This window comes from Euprymna scolopes, chromosome 13, assembly GCF_053919585.1.
Source record: "Euprymna scolopes isolate OS-2025 chromosome 13, ASM5391958v1, whole genome shotgun sequence".
Taxonomy (NCBI): Eukaryota; Metazoa; Mollusca; class Cephalopoda; order Sepiida; family Sepiolidae; genus Euprymna; species Euprymna scolopes.
Window position 1 is genome coordinate 97582207 of NC_136494.1, and position 19211 is coordinate 97601417.

Consider the following 19211-nt stretch of genomic DNA (forward strand, 5'->3'; position numbering starts at 1 on the left):
AAGTACATAATAATGTTTTCACCTGAAATGTGTTGGTTTATAGTTTTCTTTTTTATGATTTGTGATAAATACATTAAATAAAAGAGCTGATCAATCTTTAGGTGTCTCTGTGCATCACTATAAGATTTTGACTTTCCAACATGCTTCAATTTAAAGGTTTAAGGAGAGTAGAAAGTAAACCTTGGATTAACTTTTGTCAGTCTTGTAACTCCGTTTCCCTTATTTTGTCTTTTATTTCTCATGTTTTATGGATGATGTTTCTGACAAAAGGGGAAAATTGCTGTTTTCTAGATCAGAATCTATTCATTTAACACTAATCGTGGGCTACTTTTTGACCTTAAAGATACATTTTTTAAAACTTTTTACATTAAATGGCTTCATGCTTTTTCTGGAGCGATTTCTATAAAAAAATAATAATCTGTGCTGCGTCTTTCTATCACTCTTGCTGGGGCATTCAATGCAGCACACCAAAGCGCCATTGTTGTTTGCAAATGATGTCGCTGGCGAATGTGGAGCACTAACTAGTGATGGTATGTTGCACACAGTGGTGATCAGCATTCGTAAAAAGTGGGGCAGAGGTAAATGCAACCATGTTTGTGCCCAGCGAGTGAGGAGTACCTTCCTCAGTTGTATCAAAAAGTTTGTGTGTTCCATGACCTCTTTCTTTTTATTCTGCAAATTCTCTCTATATATTATATAGAGTCGATGACAGTTGCTAAGAATGATGTCCCCCCCATACTTTTAATGTCTGTAGAATATGAATGATGAATGAAGATGCCCCCCCCCTCCATGCTTCCCTCACGAGTACAAACTTGTTACATTTCATCCGAGCCTCCCATGTTTCAAGGTCGTCAAATCTGAAAAAGTGGATGAGCAATCTGAATTGCAACTGGGACATATCCACTCGAAAGTGTTCAACTGAGCTTCAATCTATGGTCCCCCCTCGCCAAACTTTCACAAGAAACACTCGTCTAGCTGTAAACACTATCAATAATTTCCCCCACTCTTTATCTGTGCCTAAACCTAAACGTAGATTCCATGAACAAAGCTTCTTTCTTAGAACTGCACGCCTGTGGAATTGTCTTCCGTTTTCCTGCTTTCCGGCTGACTACAATATGGTTGTGTTCAAGTCTAAAGTAAATAAGTTCTTGATGAGCCGTTCCATATAAGTTATTAAATTTACCAAATTTTCATTACTAATGATTACTATATTGACCAATTTCTACTGTACACTCTTTAACCCTTATCCTTGAGTGGCCTCTGGGCCTTGATAATGTGGTGATGCCTTTGTAAAAAAAAAAAAAAAAAAAAAAAAAAATACCTACAAACGAAATGTAATAAGTCCTCAGACGCACCTCTCCATCATACAGTATATTGATACTCTATAGCTGATTGGGATAGCTTCTGTACATTTATATCTGACCTACCTCTTCAATCCATGTTTAAAAAGTATGTATCCTCCATAGTATCAGACCTGATAGAATGGTTAATTGTAGGTATAGACAGATTCATGCTCTCCAAAAAATTCCAGCAAAACCTAACAGTCAGCCGTGGTTCCCTCCAGAATTTACTACTGCCATTGTGCATAAAAATCACTTTTTCCATTGTTTCCAACGTAATAGATAAATTGAAAATAAAGCCACTTTCAGAACTGCCAGCAACCACTGTAAAAGATTAATAAAAAAATGCAAGAGAGTTGTATGCTCAGTCCGTTAAGTCCAACTTAGCTGAGCAGCGGCTTGGTTCCCACCAGTTTTGGCAAAGAGCAAACAGGATCCTGAACAGAAGCATGTGTTCTATTCCAACCATGATCAATGGACGTGAGGTAATCTCGTCAGGATCAGAGAAAGCCAAACTCTTTGCCAAAAACTTTGCAGCTAATTCTACCCTATACGACCATAGATCAGAAAAATGCTATGTGACATACAAATATCTGTGTGGGATGTTATCAAACTAATCAAGAACCTTGATTCCAGTAAAGCAACTGGCCCCGACGGCATTCTAATTATAGTGTTGAAAAAGCTTCGACCAGAACTAGCTCCCATACTAACAAATCTTTTTAAGCATTGTCTTAAGGAGAATTGCTTTCCAACACCCTGGAAAACCTCATCAGTATGCCCTGTATTTAAGAATTCAGGTGATCACTCATCTCCCTCTCAGTACAGACAAATAAGTCTTCTGTGCATCATGAGTAAGTTGCTGGAATCTATGTTAAACAGAGACGTAGTCAACCAGCTCAGCAAGAATAACCTTCTTAGTGACATGCAATATGGTTTCTGTTCTACTAGATCTACAGCAGATGCGCTAATGGTTATATCTCAGAGAATTAGCAAATCTCTAGACGAAGACATCCTTTCTAGGACAATTGCTTTTGACATATCAAAGGCCTTTGATAGGGTATGGCATAAAGGTCTACTTAACAAGATTTCCAGCTATGGTATAGCTGGAAATGTCTTCTCAATTATCAAATCATTTCTCTCTGATAGATTCATAAGAGTAGTGGTTGGAGGGCAGAAATCGGAAGCTCACAGTATTAATGCTGGAGTCCCTCAAGAATCCATCCTGGGCTTAATTCTCTTCCTAATCTACATCAATGATCTCCCAAAACACATCCTTAGATCATTCAGAGTCATTTATGCTGACGACACTACCATCTATGGCAACACATCAAAGCTATAAATGATCAAGTTCTCTCTGATTCTCTCTCCTCTGAACTTGAGCACGTGGTAAAATGGGGAAAGATGCGGTTGGTTACTAATGCATCTAAAACCAAGTTTCTATCTTTACATCATCAACACTCTGATCCCCATCTGAATGGCTCTCATCTTGGGGAGGCTCCATCTTTTGACAAGCTTCTGAGCTTGACCTTTACTTTTGATCTGAAATGGAATATCAAATGTACATCAAATCTGTTGCCAAGGTTGCTGAAAAAATGGTTGGATCCTTCTACCACTCCAGTTGATATCTCACTGCTGATGCAATTCTCTATCTATATAAAAGCTAAGCACGCCCAAGGATGTACTGTTGCCACATCTGGGCAGGAGCTGCTAGAAGCAGCTTATCCTGCCTTGATAGAGTTCAAAATAGACTTTGTAGCTTCGAGTGGGATGCCCTTTTCTCTTCCCTGCAACCTCTTTCTCACAGAAGAGACGTTGCGAGCCTGTCTCTGCTTTATCGTTATTTCTCTGACTCTCCTCAACTCAACTTTCTGACTAACTAACTAACTCTTGGATCCTATTGAGGATCTTCCTCTGTCTATGACTAATTTTCACGTGGCTTAACATATGTTTGTCCAACACACTCTTGACAAACAAAAGAATCCTCAATTCTAATCTAATCCATTTTTAAACAATATAATTTAATTTACATTGTTCATTCTTTTACTGACATATTTAATATTCAGATTTCTAAAAGAATTAACAATAGACTTAATTTCTAACATTCCATTTCTTAACTTTGCTTGCAGGGTTCGATTCTAGGCTTATTCTAATCTCATTTTCACTTATCTAATATTCTTCTTATTTATATGGAAAGGGGACAGCCCTTTTCCATGTAACACTGTTTTAAAAGTGCCCTTTTCATAGGAATGTATTAAAGGCGTATGCCCCTCCGAAACACTGTTTTCTTTTGTTTTGTTTTTTCTTGAGCACCTGCCCTGAAAAAGTTCTCTGCACGTCGCTTAATTGTAGCGAAAAGTATCCTCATGCCAGGTTGACCTGACAACCCCTTAAACAGAAAGACTTTAGACATTCAGTAGGCATTCAAGTTCTCTCCATCATTATATGTTTTTATGTGCTTCAGCTTGTATCTATCCATTACACTTAAGCTTGTATCTATTCTATAAATTTCTTTTTTATATACACACTCAACAATGCTTCAAGCAAACTACATTAACCTCTTAAAATATTAATTACGATTTATTTTTTTAAATTTCATTTCTTTTATTGACAGACCTTGAAAATTTACTTAACGCCTAATTTAATTTCAGGCTATCGCAAAAGCAGCACAAAAGAACAAAGATAGTAAAAGTATTGCTTCGTTTGGTGGCAAAAATAACAACCGTGTCGTACAGCGCATCAACAGTCACGTGCTTGCAGCTACGGTTCCAAGGATACATCTGTTCGACTTAAAAGATCCTATCACGATGAGATTCCTTCACCTTTCAACGGTTTGTTTTGTCAAAGAAATAATTACAAAGAATGGTGGTTATTTAGAATTCAACCTATTGAAAAAAAACAAACTAAATGGATGAAAAATCTTTATGATGTACACACCCGTCACAAAATGAACATTTCATATTCCAAAAAATACGTAAATTGATCAAATATTTTTTTTTTATATAAAAAATCATTTTTCATGATTTTTAGCGATTTTAATAATAAATTGTATTCATTATGAGACTAATTTTGATCTCGATAGTTCGAATTGAATTATCTCTCTTCTTTATTTATAAAACATTGCAGATCAAAACGTTACATATTGCTTTTGTAATAAAATTCGATTTTCTTAGTTAAAAAAAAAAACTATTTTATCAATTTACGCGATTTTTGGAAAATGATATCTTCATTCCGTGACAGGTACATATATTAGAAAGTTTTTAAAGAATTTTCTGTTTTATTTTTTGTTTAGAAAATAAGTTTAATTCTAAACAAACTCTCAAAGAATTTTAGCCATTGTTCTATTTCACTCTCTGTCACGTTTCAAAGCAATCAGTATTACGTGGACGAATATATTTCGATTAGCTTATATTAGAAATGTTGATTTAACGTCATTTAGCAGCCATGTTACTGAATTAAGGTAACAGAAGAATTGTAACATAGTGCGGACGCGCGTATGCAAATGCATGTGAAATGACGTCACCGGTAGGGAAAACATAAGGAATTTTTAAAGGCGATCACGTTAGAAATAGAAAGAACATTCAAAATCACGTGCGTGACGTCACAGCCGTAACAATGAGGACGTTGTTATTACAAAGAAAAAGCCAGTTGAAGTTCTTTTCTGTTCTTTGTCTAGCTTGCGACTGAGGCTACAACATGTTGGTTCCCGGGCAACATTACAGAATTAGAATATTGGTGGAGGGACACTTTGTAAGAAAAAGGTTAAGTGCAAAATAGTAGATAGAGAGCATTAACATGGTTGATGGGGCGACAGGTGATCGAACCTGCGTATCAGGATATCCATGCTATAACCACTCAGCCACATATACATCCATATTATTTACTGCCTTAAAAAAAAAACTTTATATTTCTTAATTAAATTAATAATGTATGTTACTTTATATAATTGGATTCTGAATTATTTTTAACCAAACGTTAATTAGTTTTATTTCTTTTCACCTCTTTGTCCCCTTTAGCATAAAACTAAATTAAATTAAATATTACCCACTCTTCTGCCTAGCGCTTGTTTTCCAAAATTCATAATGATCGGTTAATTAGTTTAGAAATGTATCCTGTATATAGGAATATACACATACCTAATATTATATAAATGAGAGATATACAAATAGATACATATGTGTCTTTATTAAAGAGTGGAGGATTAGCAACTTAAATGTTGGGTTGGTACTAGGCGGGATTGAACCTGTGTATCAGTGATCAGGACGTCTGTGCTATAATCACTCGGCCACATGTCCATCCATAATTTTGTATTTACTGCATTAAAAAAAATATTATTTTTTTAAAATTAAATTAATAAGAAGGTTTTTTTTTCTAATTTGTGTCAATTTACATAATTGGATTCTGACTTATTTTAAACCAAATGTTAATTAGTTTTATTTCTTGGTCTTAAAGATTCATAAAGGACATGGAACCTGATTACTTTTAAATGTTCTTTGAGGTCATCATCAATCTAACATGCATTACAGAGAATGAAAGGAGAATAAAAGGAAAACATATAAAAGACCAAATGACGTAATGTTCAGAGAAAGGTTAAACAACGAAGATATTTCCTGACAAAGTTGGGTGTTAAACAGCAGCTCTTTCTCCTACAAATCTAACTCTTCTTCACTGTGGTAGGGTCGATGGAAACGTGGTAGTTTCATAATTATTCAGCTAACAGGGCTCTGAAAAAATCTAGGAGGCATCAGCATCAGGATCCTTCATTCTCTAGTCATCTCTGCCTCTTCATGTGATAAGCATGTGTTAGGTACGGAACCACAGATCAATTCACAGGCAACATGAATAAATACATTGAGGACATTGCAAAGGCTGGTGCAAAGAGGGTGGGTTTCGGCTATTATGCTAGAAGACTATTCACATCTGAGGGTATTCTGTACCTCTACAAAGCCACTTTTCTCCCATGCATGGAGTATTGCTGTCACATCTGGGCTGGTGCATCTACCACTAATCTCTCCCTCTTGGATAGGGTAAAAAAAAAGTCTCCACTTTAATAGGTCTCACTTTGTCAACTAAGCTTAAACGCTTGTCCCACCACCGCAATGTTACATCCCTGGTGTGTCTGTTTTACAAGTATTTTAATAGAATGTGCTCTGATGAACTCGTTGCACTTGTGCACCCTCGATGTACATATCCCTGATGAACCCGCTTAGCAACAAAATCTCATTCCTTCATTGTTGAAGTCCCTAAATACTAGAAATATACTAGAAATCTTTCTACTCTAATAGTTTCTTCTCTCGAACAGCTATACTTTGGAATTTCCTTCCTGCTACCTGCTTCCGTGACTGTACTGATATGCAGAAATTTAAATGTAAGGTAAACAAACATCTTGTTAATCTTTCATATGCATGTTCCCAAATATTAGCCCCTTACATCTAAGTGGTAAAAAAAAAGAGTGAGAGTGACAATGTTGTTTCTGCACTATTCCTTTATGTGTTTTGAGCCAAACATTCCCGTATTTCACATGCAACTACTGACCCTTGTCGTTCTAAGTGTCAGTAGTATAACAGATAGCCGCGACGAACGAGAATAACTTCATACAGACCAAGCAATCCTGAATTACAATCTTTATGAGCTTTATACAGACGACTGACTCGCATAACAAAGAAACAAGCAACAGCGACAAGTGGTTAACGACATGACTGAAAGCCGTTATAATATACACACCCGGCACAAAACGAACATGTCATATTCCAAAAATTACGTAAATTGATCAAGTAATTTTTTTTATATAGAAAATCATTTTTCGTGACCTTAAGTTCGAATCCGGTTCGTTCCACAGAAACATTTTCGTCAAACATACGCACGTCTAACCGTGTGTCTAACGCGTTGGAGAGGAGATAAATAAAAGAAGATGGTTGATGGAATCAGCGCCATGTTATGCCGGAATAGTGCAATAGATAAGTTAATCATGGACATGAAAGCGTATTAGATCTAACGATAATATTTAGACAAATTACTTATCCTCTACACTGGGTAATAAATATTTGTTTACGTCTTTACTAACAAGGTAACCATGATCTCCTCGGGATGACATTAAGCAGCAAATACAATGTGTATATAGGTAACATTGGAATTTTTGTTGTTGTTAACACTCTTGTTCGTGTGGTACTATCATTAAATAATCGAGAAACGCAGGTTCGAATCCTGTACAAATTTCATTTTCACGTTTTTTTAATTTATTATTACTCTCAACATGAAAAAGCTTAACTGTTAATTTAATCATAAGTTTAAAACTTAAACCTGCCCTAAATCGCATAAATAAACATTCAGACAATTTTGTAAATAAACAGAGCAGATTCCCGATACGAAACTTACGTGGTTTCGTAACGATCTAACTTAGTTGATTGGTCCGATCTAAAAAATAATAAAATTAAAAATTAAAAAGGGAAAAAGAAGAAATTAAGAAAAAGAGAAAAAAATTAAAAAATAAATATTAAAAAAAAAAGTTTAATTAAATAAAGAAATATAGACATCTAATTTAAGAAATCAATACATTGTATTAATAAAACATATTTAATGGGCATAGGTAATTAGTGGTAAAATCGATTGATATTTAGTTTGAAATTCGTTTTTTTGTTGTTTTGGGTTTTTTTTTTTAAATAAATATACGAAAATAGGTAGATATATAAATCTTTAAAAAGATATTTAGTTTGATTTTTTTTAATGTAAAAATACGAAAATAAGTAGATATATAAATTTTAAAAAAATACTTTACAAAAGATGCAACAGAGGTAAAGTGTTCCCGTTTGTTTTCTTTTCCTCAAGGAAATGTTTCTTTTCCTTAATGTTTCATTGTTAAAGTGTTTTTTATTTAATAAGTCTGAAGAAAGGCTGTTCTTGTGAAAATTTTCAAACGACATATTGTTTAAATTTGTCAAAATGGTCTTGAAACAATTGTAACTAACAATGAAATACACTTTTTGTTGCTATCAACCCATTTCTTGAAGTCTTGATTTTTGTTAAAACAATATATGAATGCTTAGTTATGAAATATAATAATTTTGTAGCTTACAGTTTAAGTCATCTCTTTTTGGCTTAAAATTTATTGGTATATGAGCGATTACTGAATTATATAAACCCAGTAAAATTCGGAATACTATAAATAAGACTATGTGTATGTGTATGGTGTGTGTGTGTGTGTGTGTGTGTGTGTGTGTGTGTGTGTGTGTGCGTGCGAAATCTTAGCAGTGATGGAGAGGATAATGTTAGGCATTACTCTGCTAGACAGAAAGGCAAACATCTGGATCTGCCAACAAAAGAGTTATTGACATCAATACTGCCATCAAAACATCCAATCACAGTTGGGCAGTTCACGTAGCCAGACAACATGACAACAGAGGGTCCATCAGGACAACGGAATGGACACCTTGTGAACATAAGAGGTCAAAGGGAAGACCAAGAATTAGATGGAGGGATAACCTGATACAACACATGGATCTCACATGGCAGTGAAAAGCTTGGGACAAAGATAGATGGCTAAAGTCCAGGGAGGGGTTCCTCATTGAGTGATAAAACCCTTATTGATTAATTGATTGATTGATTGATTGATTGATTGATATGTGTGTGGGGAGGGGCTTCTATTTTGACACATCTGTTTATATAAGTAGTTCCATTAAATATACTGTTTAGTTTACAGGGTTGGAAATAAATAAATAAAATCCCAAAGTGAAAAATAAAAATTACATGAGTCAAATAATATAAGTGTTACTTTTCATTTTCTTTTATTTTCTCCAGAATGCAACAAAGCCACAATGTGTATTTTGGCAAGATTCATCGCCTGCGGTTCCACATTGGTCAACCGAAGGATGCAGCGTTTATTATAATATACCTGGAAAGTTAACTGTATGCCAATGTCTGCATCTCACTAGTTTTGCATTATTAATGGTAAGGTCTTCTTCTTTTTTTTTCTTTTTGTTGTGGTCTCGTAAGGATCCTGAAGAAAAACACAAGTTGGTATTCAGAGGAAACAAATAGGTACTTATGCACTTATTGAACCGTGCTGAGATAATAAATTTAGGAAGCCATTCTTAACATGGGGATAGGAGGGTGTTTTGTAACTATTCTGTATTTTTACCTAGCAATTTAATTAAAAAAAAAGATATTGTAAACTTTAAATTAACATGAAAATACTCGCGGTTCAATAAATGCATAAGCACCAACAAATATATTAAATAGAAAAGTAATTACAATAAATAAAGATTGCGGTTATACGTCAGTGTGACTGCCAACGTACTAATGCCGAGAGACATAAGTGGAAGTGTTCATTATTATCGTAGAGTAGACATGGCACAACATTTTTCTTCTTTGGTTTTTAGATGTGTCCTTGTATCTTGCTGAAAAGATCGGAGGTCTATAACACTTCCGGATGAAATAGCAAAACTTTCTCTCATACAATCCCTTTTTCTTTTTTCTTTTTTGTTTGAAAAAATAGAAACGTTGCTAGCCTCTCCAGCCTTCGGTTTCCTCCTTGTAAAACTTTTAAAGTTTTACAATCGTCTTTCTAAAACAACGAAAACAGACTTTCTCTTTCCTTGTACATAGTGTCATGAACAAAGTTTTGCAACATGGAACACATTGCCACTGCTTTCCTTCTGAATACAACTTGGTTGTCTTTTTTTTCTTTCTTTTTTTTTTAACTCACGTTCATCCCTAACAAGACATATCGCCACTTAGAGGTAAAGGGCTACTATTTGGAACAATGCCTAAGAAAAATTAACAAGATTTGGTCTACGTTACATTTAAACTTCTGCATATCACTACTGTCAGGGTAGCAGGCAGTAGGAAGGGAATTCCAAAGTTTAGCTGTTCGAGGGAATAAACTATTAGAGTAAAACGCTTTCTGGCATTTAGAGACTTCAACAGTGAGGGGGTGTAATTTTGTTGCTAAGGGTATTTGTCAGGGATATGTACATATGTATGCACATATGTCTTGAAATCCAATGTCAACAAGTCTTATCATAAACTCCACTAAAAGTAATCAAAAACAATTCATAGTATTGATCAATGTTACTACTTCCATAGTGAACCTCATCTTTTGGCCTGCCGTTCATTCCCATCTGATTAATTGTTAATCTCGAGTGGCTCTTAGCCTTGATAAGTGGTGATCGCCATGGTAAAAAAGAAAAAAGGAAAACACTACAATCTGTACCCCTTCCCGCTATGAGTAAAACCTCATCTTTTGGGCTGCCGTTCATTCCCATCTGATTAATTGTTATTCTCGAGTGGCTCTTAGCCTTGATAAGTGGTGATCGCCATGGTAAAAAAGAAAAAAGGAAAACACTACAATCTGTACCCCTTCCCGCTATGAGTAAAATAGCAACATGTGTTCACTTAATTGTTCATGAAGGATCTACGAATGAGGAAAACGATCATACAAGCTTTATTTACAGTAGCAACATATTGGATAGATGGTTTAAAGACGGTGTCGAATATCACATCCAAAACCATTGTGGATGATACCATCTACATCTAGTAAACCAATTGACAAAGTAGAAGCATCATGAGAAGCCCCTATTTTTTTTTTATGGAAATCGCTCCAGACAAGGCTTGATGTAAGTATCTAATAAGAATGAAAAACAATTATCACAATGACAGGAGATGCCTATTAGGTTTTGTCATGAAAAGGTCAAAGCTATACTTAGGAGGAAAACAGTCCACAAGCCTGCAGTTCTTAGAAAGAAGCTACTAGAATAGTAAGCAGTATTACAATGAGGTATCAAAGCAGAAAACTGATGGAGACCATTAGGTCAACGAGTCAAACGAGCTGGAACAAAGGAAGCAGGGAATAGATCACACAATAGAACACATGATAGTATTTATAGAAGAGACTGAAACTAGCAACATCATGTCTGTGAGAAATAGGATGCAGGGAAGAAGGAAGAGTGCGGCCAATCAAATTATATATACGTTTCTGCTCCTTATCAAAAACCCTCAAATGGGACAGAAATTCATTAGCTCAAATATGACAACAATACTTGATACATAGTCTGATATTAGATTTGTAGAGATAGAGAATAGCGTCAAATGTGAGAAAATGTTTAAAGCGATAGAGAGAACCGATTTTATAAGAAGCAGAAAGAACAATGGGTTTAATGTATAAAATCCAAGTTGTCAAATGAATGCACTTTGAAGCGTTTAGAGGCAGATCCTTGTGTAATGACCATTTCCAGTTTTAATTTAGATTTGAACCATATGTAGCACACATCAATACAGGCTAAACATGTTAGCAAACTTTAAAATAGTGAAACTGATATGCAAACTGAATTACTCACTGCCTTTAGTTATGACAGCTATCCTTCTTGAGCAAAGTGACAGCACCTTGTGTGCTGTGCCTGTGGTGAAAGTGTGTCAGTGGGTTTTCCCCAACGAGTGATATCGGCACTTCGTTTGTAATTTTCATTGATGTAAATCAATCACACATCCTCCAATATGCCACTGGGAACACCTCTCCTTTATTACAGCTAAAACAAGAATTTGCTTAGAGTGAATCTTTAAAAATAGATATAGCTGTGGCATTAAATAATCTCAAGAATAAATCAAACCAATCATAACTTTTTTTTTGTTAAAAACAATTAAGAACTCTCCATATGTGGAATACATTACCACAAAACTACTTCTCTGCAAATTACACCATAGTCGTTTTCAAATCCAATGTTAAATACTTGTCATAAACCATTCTCATCAGTAATCAAACTTTATTCATTCCATTGATTATTTTCAATCCTTTCATAATATTTTTCACCATTCAACTGACAATCCATCCATTTCATTAACCCTTAACCTTGAGTAGTTTTTGTCCTTGATGACTCATTAGTAAAAATAACAATAAAAAACGATTATATTGTCTGAAGCTGAAGCTGGGTGAATTTAGAAGGAACCTGATTTATTATTATTATTATTATTATTATTATTATTATTATTATTATTATTATTATTATTATTGTGGGGCAAGATGATCTACCAATTCTAGGAATAATGCATTTACTCAGAGACTATAAATATACTTCCAGTTTGAAGTCCTGATAGGCGGATTGTGAAGCACTGCAACACCTTTCTGACAACTCCTGCAGCTGGCTCTGACCATATTGGCTTGTCTTTCTGTCGGATTTTGTCTGCTACACAGAAAAGGGAACCCTGGTAACTCGACAAACCTATGTCTCTTTATCACACGGTCAGGCCTGTAGCTAGAAAAACAACTCAGCTTTGACTTTATAGCCACAGTAGATGTTGCAATGCACCAGACTAGATGCAGAATGCCATTGTCTCACGAGACAGAAGGTTGCCAAACAATTCCCTCCCAAATGTCCATATGTGAATGGAAGCCACAATTAATGATCTGAAAATCATCCCTTCTCATGTCCGCGATATCATAAGAAACTTGGACACCTCCAAGGTGCGTGAGCTTGATCTCATCCCTGCTATACTAATTAAGAAATGCTCAGCTGAGCTAGCCTCCATACTTTCCAAACTCTACAACAAATGCCTTGCTGAATCCTCTGTGGTACCAGTGTACAAGAATTCTGGTGAAAGGACCGACCCTATCAGTCTCCTTCCCCTCTTTGTTAAAATCTTGAAGGCGCTAATCAATCAAGCACTAGTTCACCACTTTGCAAAAGCTGATCTTCTTTCTGACAAACAGTACGGATTTAGGCAATGTCATTCTACTGCAGATATTTTAACCGTCATCTCTGAATACATATACTATACACTGGATAAGGCAGATGAAGTCAAGGCTGTAGCTCTCGATATATCCAAGGCTTTTAACAAAGTTTGGCATGAAGGGTTGCTAATGAAAATTAAATCATAACTGGAGGAATACTAAATATAATTAGATCTTTCTGAGACAATAGGACCTTCCATGTTATCATTGATGGACGTTCATTCAAGCAGCATAACATTAATGTAGGAATGCCTCAGAGGTCGATTCTTGGACCACTATTATTCCTGATATTCATCAATGACCTCCCCTATAATATTGTGTCCGTGATGAGTATATTTGCTAATGATACAATGCTCTATATTATGCATGAGGAAAGAACGGATGTACAAAAATCCAAGACAATGACTGAACTCTTAGAAAATAACCTCCAGACCGTAGTGAAATGGGGATATAAATGAAAGGTAACATTTAATGCTAATAAGACTAAACTGCTCTCCTTTAACAATTACAAAACGCCTCTCCAACCACCAATATCCATGACAAATAACTCCCTACCTGAAAATTCTTCTTTCAAACTCCTTGGCTTAACATTCACAGGAAATATGAACTGGAACAAATACATTGAGGACATTGCAAAAGCTGCTGCAAAGAAGGTGGGCTCCCTCTATTATGCTAGAAAACTACTCACACCTGAGAGTATTCTGTACCTCTACAAAGCCACCATTCGTCCATGCATGAAGTATTGCTGCCACATCTGGGCTGGTGCATCTGCCACTAACCTCTCCCTTTTGGATTGGGTGCAAAAAAGGGTCTCTAATCTAATAGGTCCCACTTTGTCAACTAGGCTCCAACCCCTGTCCGATTGTCGCAATGTTGCATCCCGGTGCCTGTTTTAATGGAATGTGCCTATGATTGCACTTGTGCCTTCTCGAAGTACATATTCCCGACAAACCCGCTTAGCAACAAAATCACACCCCTTCACTGTTGAGGGTACTAAATGTCAGAAAGATTTCTACTCTAATAGTTTCTTCCCTAGAATGGCTAGACTTTGGAATTCCCTTCCTGCTACCTGCTTCCCTAACTGTACTGACATGTAGAAATTCAAATGTAACGTAAACCAACATCTTAATCTTTTATAGGCATGGTCCCAATTAGTAGCCCCTTACGTCCAAGTGGTAATGTGCCTTATTTTAGGTTAAGATGAGTAAAAAAAAATAAATAAATATAGAAATATAAAATGTGCATTTGGGTAACATGTTATTGGGTAACGATTCATAAAAGTTATGGTCCCCAGTATTATAACATGTACTTCTGCAACATACTTTTACTTATATACTTTTTATTAATAACATTGTGTTTTTTGTTAGTCTGTCACATTCAAGTTTGAACTAGCACTTTTGATCATTTGTCACGCTTAAGTTTGAAATAGTATTTTCGTCAGTCTGCCAGACTTAAGTTTAATATAGTATTTTTGTCAGTTTATCATGCTTAAGTTTCAAATAGCATATATATGTCTGTATCATGCTTATTTGAAAAACAAAGCAATTATCGTATTTTTAGCATACTTCCCGAATACCAGACTCAAATTATATAAAGAAATCATATAAATAATATTTCATTAAAGAAAGATCAATAAGACGACAACAAAATAGAAGATAAGGGTTAAGACTGGTATGACATATCTGGCAGCTGAAATACTGTTTCAAGATTGTGATAATTGATGGAGAGTTGTTCTCAAGTATGTGGCGAAGCTCTCTGAAATATGCTCATGAGTCAAGTTATGTTTAATTTTGAAATAATATTTTTGTATTGTTTGGATTTTTCAGACTATTTTTATCATCTTGGTTGTTATTTTCACAATGTTTCGGACGATGTAACATCCAACCGTCTTCTTGTGTATCTTGACAATGGCTCTTATTACTGAATGGTAGAAGGAATATTCTTGTTCTTTTTCCAACAAACCATAGTCGTTTGAGTTCAAAATATGTGATGTATTTATGAAATGGAAAGTGCGTCGAGTTGTTTCTATTGATGATGGTGGTCAAGTGGTTAACAACATTGATTTACGACCTGGGTGTTCCAAGTTCGAATCCAGTTCGTTACACAAAATCAACTTTACTTAAGATGTTGGCAACCTTTATCGTGATCTCTCCTGTAAGTACCCAATATCGTCCTAGAAAGAATTCTGACAAGAAAAATATCAAGGAAACCAATGCCAACAATAATACCTTTTCATTTCATACGATGATGATGATGATGATGGTGATGATTGATTTGAGTCAGTAACTGACCTGATAACTTCACAATATTTTGGATGAGAATTCATATGAATTATTTGGACTGTTCGGACTACTGTTCTCATTTTCACAAAATTTCTCATAAAAAAAATTCTGATTATGGTTAGTTGGAAAAAAGAATAAAAACATTCTTTCAGCCATTGATTAATAAGAGCCATTGTGAAGATACGCAAGAAGGTTGAAAGTAATATCGGCCGAAACGTTTTGATGATAACAAACAAGATGAGAAGAGTAGTCTGAGCAATCGAAATAATACATATTATCAATCCTCATAAAAAATAAAGCAAAAATGGCATCTTTGTTGGTTTGAAATAGTGTTTTTCATCATTAAATGCACAGATTAAATGGATGCATCTTATTTTAAATGTGTACAAGCATCTCTATAATGGGCTTTGTCTGTCAGTCAGTCTGAATGTTCTATAGTTTGCCACAACAAAGTTTCAAATAAAAGTTTTGTTGGTCTGTCACGCTTATTTTTGAAATAGCAGATTTGTTAGTCTGACATTTAAATTTTAACAAAAATTTTCATTAGGCTGTCACACTTAAGTTTAAAATAACAATTTTGTTGAGCCATCATACTTATATTTGAACTAGAATTTTCATTGGTCTGTCACACTTGAATTTCAAATAACATTTTAGATCATCAATTTAACTTACTTTGTAACTAGAATTTTCATTGGTCTATCACACGTAAGTAGGAAATAACTTTTTCGTCAATCTGCTACACACACGTTTGAAATAGTATGCTCATTGCTTTTTTTACAAATTTACTGATTGCATCTTAAGATTACTCGTCAGTACGTCACACTTTTAGCTTAAAGTAACATTTGCATTGATAAACGCACAGATTGAATGGACGCATCTAAAGAACATTTGTTCTTGTTTTTTGCCAATTTTTCTGAAGAGAGTTCGTCACTTCGTTGGACATTTTCACAGGTTTTTGGCTGAGAAATCTCAGGAGTTTCCTGATAATGTCACCGATAAATTCATAATGTCAACATGCTCATCAATGTTGCACATCGGAATGTTGTCTTCTGAAAACTTGATAGGTCACCATCAACAAGAGTCAATATCCGTAAAGAACAGCATTGCGATTTGATGATGTCATCGTTTATTTGTCGATAGTTTTTTTTGTTTTTTTTTTCTAATACATTTCAATATTACCTGACTCAACAATGGGGACTATAAAATACTGAACATTTACTTTAACTTGGAAACTCCCGCGTTCTGCGACACATAGGATAATCACAGTATACCATCGTCTTCGATCTGAAGCCAGGTCCACAGTTTCCCTCCAGTTTCTTCCCGGTGCAATCAAATCTCTTTTGATCTTGCTTGGCAATTCTCTTTGGGGCCAATCTTAGGGTATGTTCGAGCCAGTCTAGACGTCGTTTGCAGCTTATTAATGATACAACCTGCTGGATAGTGCGGTTGGTAATTCAATCGCTACATCTGATCCTTAGAATCTTTCTAAGGCACTGGATATTTGCAACAAGTTAAATTTATCTATGAAGTCTCTTTGAAAGTAACAGAAATAGATTAGCTGTGTGCTGTGTGAGCTAGTGGCGAAAGAGAGATAAACAGATCTGAACATGACATATAAAGAGTGCGTATCCATATTGTTTTTGCTTACATTATCTCTTCTTCGTCATCATCATCATCATCATCATCATTGTATGATTCAGAAGAGTCTATTGGCTTTCCCAATATTTTTCTAGTCAGAATTATTTCTAGAAAGACATTAGGTACTTACGGAAGAGACCACGTGAAGGTTGCCAACATCCTAAGTAAAAGTGATTTTTGTGGAAAAAACTGAATTCGAACTTGAGACACCCAGGTCGTCAGTCTGTATCGCTAATCACTGAACTACTGTTACCTCCTTTTACCTTGACAGTGCACCTCCCAAATTATAGCTGTAATCACCAGATTCAGTTTTGTATCAGACTGATATTCCTATTTACTTGCCTTCTACTCTCCCACATAAATAGGTGTGATATGTGAGCTATTGGCGAAAGAGGGATGAGCAGATTGTCTGTCATAAACATGATATGTAAAGAGTATTTGGGAATCATCTAAGTAAGATCAAATCACAGAGTCAATGTGGTATTTTGGTGAGAGTGTCTAATGTAGAATAAGTCCAACAGTTTTTGATCCAATTGGAAGACCATCGAGACCCCACCTCCCAAAAAAAAAAAAAAAAAGGCAAGGGAAAGGAAATTTGTGAAAAGCACAAATGCCAATAGCAGAATATGAATAGAACCGGGGGGGGGGAATAAATTGGATTTTCGAAAACAAATGTGTAAGTAGAATTATTTTAGTATTATTATTTTTTTTTATGGTCTAAATTTATGTTGTCTTCTTGAAGTTTTTTTTTAAGTTTAAGTACTTGCGATGTGGTAGAAACGAATTCCTTCTTTGACAATGGTTTTGGATTGGGTAATTTCTAATTAAAAAAGAAACTTTATCGCCAAACGCTTATTGAAATTTAAATGTACCTCTTTTCTATATTATTATTCTTGATTTGATTCTTCTTTTAGGATATTTACAACCACGGAGATCAAGTTGATCCAAGACACAGTAAAGCTTTATCTATGCTTTCATTCATCGGATGCGGCATTTCATTTGTTGCTCTTCTTATTACTATATTCACTTACTTGGGATTTAGGTAAGTTAGATTTTACATTCATAACAATCTTCACAAATCACCATTTGGGGAAAAATCGTGCCTTACCTGATGACTAGCGTAGGTGTTGTGTTCATTCGCTTAATGAAATAATAATAATTAAAAAAAAAAAAAAAGCTAAAATAGTGACGTCGCTTTTGTATTTGACGATCACGTGTGAGTAACGCAAACTCAGAAGCTGACTGCAGGGAAAATCGTAGCTTACCTGAGTAGTGTGCATGTCATGTTCGTTCGATTAAAGAAAATATAATAATAATAAAAGTGAAAATGATAACGTCACTTTTGTATTTGACGATCACGAGTGAGTAACGCAAACTCCATGCAAATTAGTTTATGCAAGATGCATACAAGAAGTGGTAAAAGGATCGATCAGTGAGTTGAAAAGACGGCGTGTTATGCAAACAGACGTGTGCATTATCCGGATTATTGAAACTGACTCAAACGATTCGAGGCGAAACAGAACACAACTTTAAAACTCCACTGAAATCAATTTTCCACTGAGAATTTTTGCATTTGATAAACGTTCTTTGATTATTATCCATAGTGCTTGAAAAAAGTGTGTTTATGACAACAAACGAAATCCTCCACTCTCTATGACAGATGAGGGCAGACTGAATGTAATTAATGGATTGTTGCAATCTGGAGATATTACCCAGATACTGAACCAATACGTACAAGGCGTGTTTGAATCAATCTCCACCTTATGCAGTTATATTCATTTATTTATGACTAAACAAATTAGTTCAACCAAGTTATAAAGGGTAAAAATAGCATCTGGATTGTTAAATGTAAAAACGGAAATAAAATTTTACTTGTTTGTTCTCGTTAGATGACTCTTTTTTAATTGCACTCCCAAGCAGAAAACAGGAATATTATATAAAGTGCCGGCAAAAAGAAAGTCCGCATTTGTAATTTTTTCAAAAACTGCAAATTTAAGCTAAATTTAATGTAACTGTTTAAAAAACCTATACCTTATTTGATTCGCCTCTTATTCCTCTATGATTTTACTTGTTCATATTTACTTTTAATTGAAATATTATAGTGGTCACGTCAATTCAAAAAAATAACTTCAAGTTGAGAAGGCCTGCAGCAACAAATTCGCTTAAAACCAGCCTAAATTATAGCCTCTAAATCAGTTTAAAATATCCACCAACAGGTAATAAAGCATCTCTAAT

At 35.0% G+C, this 19211-nt stretch overlaps 1 protein-coding gene across 2 annotated transcripts in view; it reads left to right on the plus strand.

Annotated features, from left to right (window-relative positions):
- LOC145292099 (adhesion G-protein coupled receptor G6-like) overlaps window positions 1–19211 on the plus strand; it is a 231992-nt gene that overhangs the window by 176553 nt on the left and 36228 nt on the right. For both annotated transcript variants that reach the window (XM_080138183.1, XM_080138184.1), the window contains exons 18-20: window positions 3989–4168; window positions 9132–9281; window positions 17891–18018. In XM_080138183.1, coding sequence (XP_079994309.1) covers window positions 3989–4168; window positions 9132–9281; window positions 17891–18018 — 458 coding nt within the window. The remainder of the gene's footprint in view (window positions 1–3988; window positions 4169–9131; window positions 9282–17890; window positions 18019–19211) is intronic.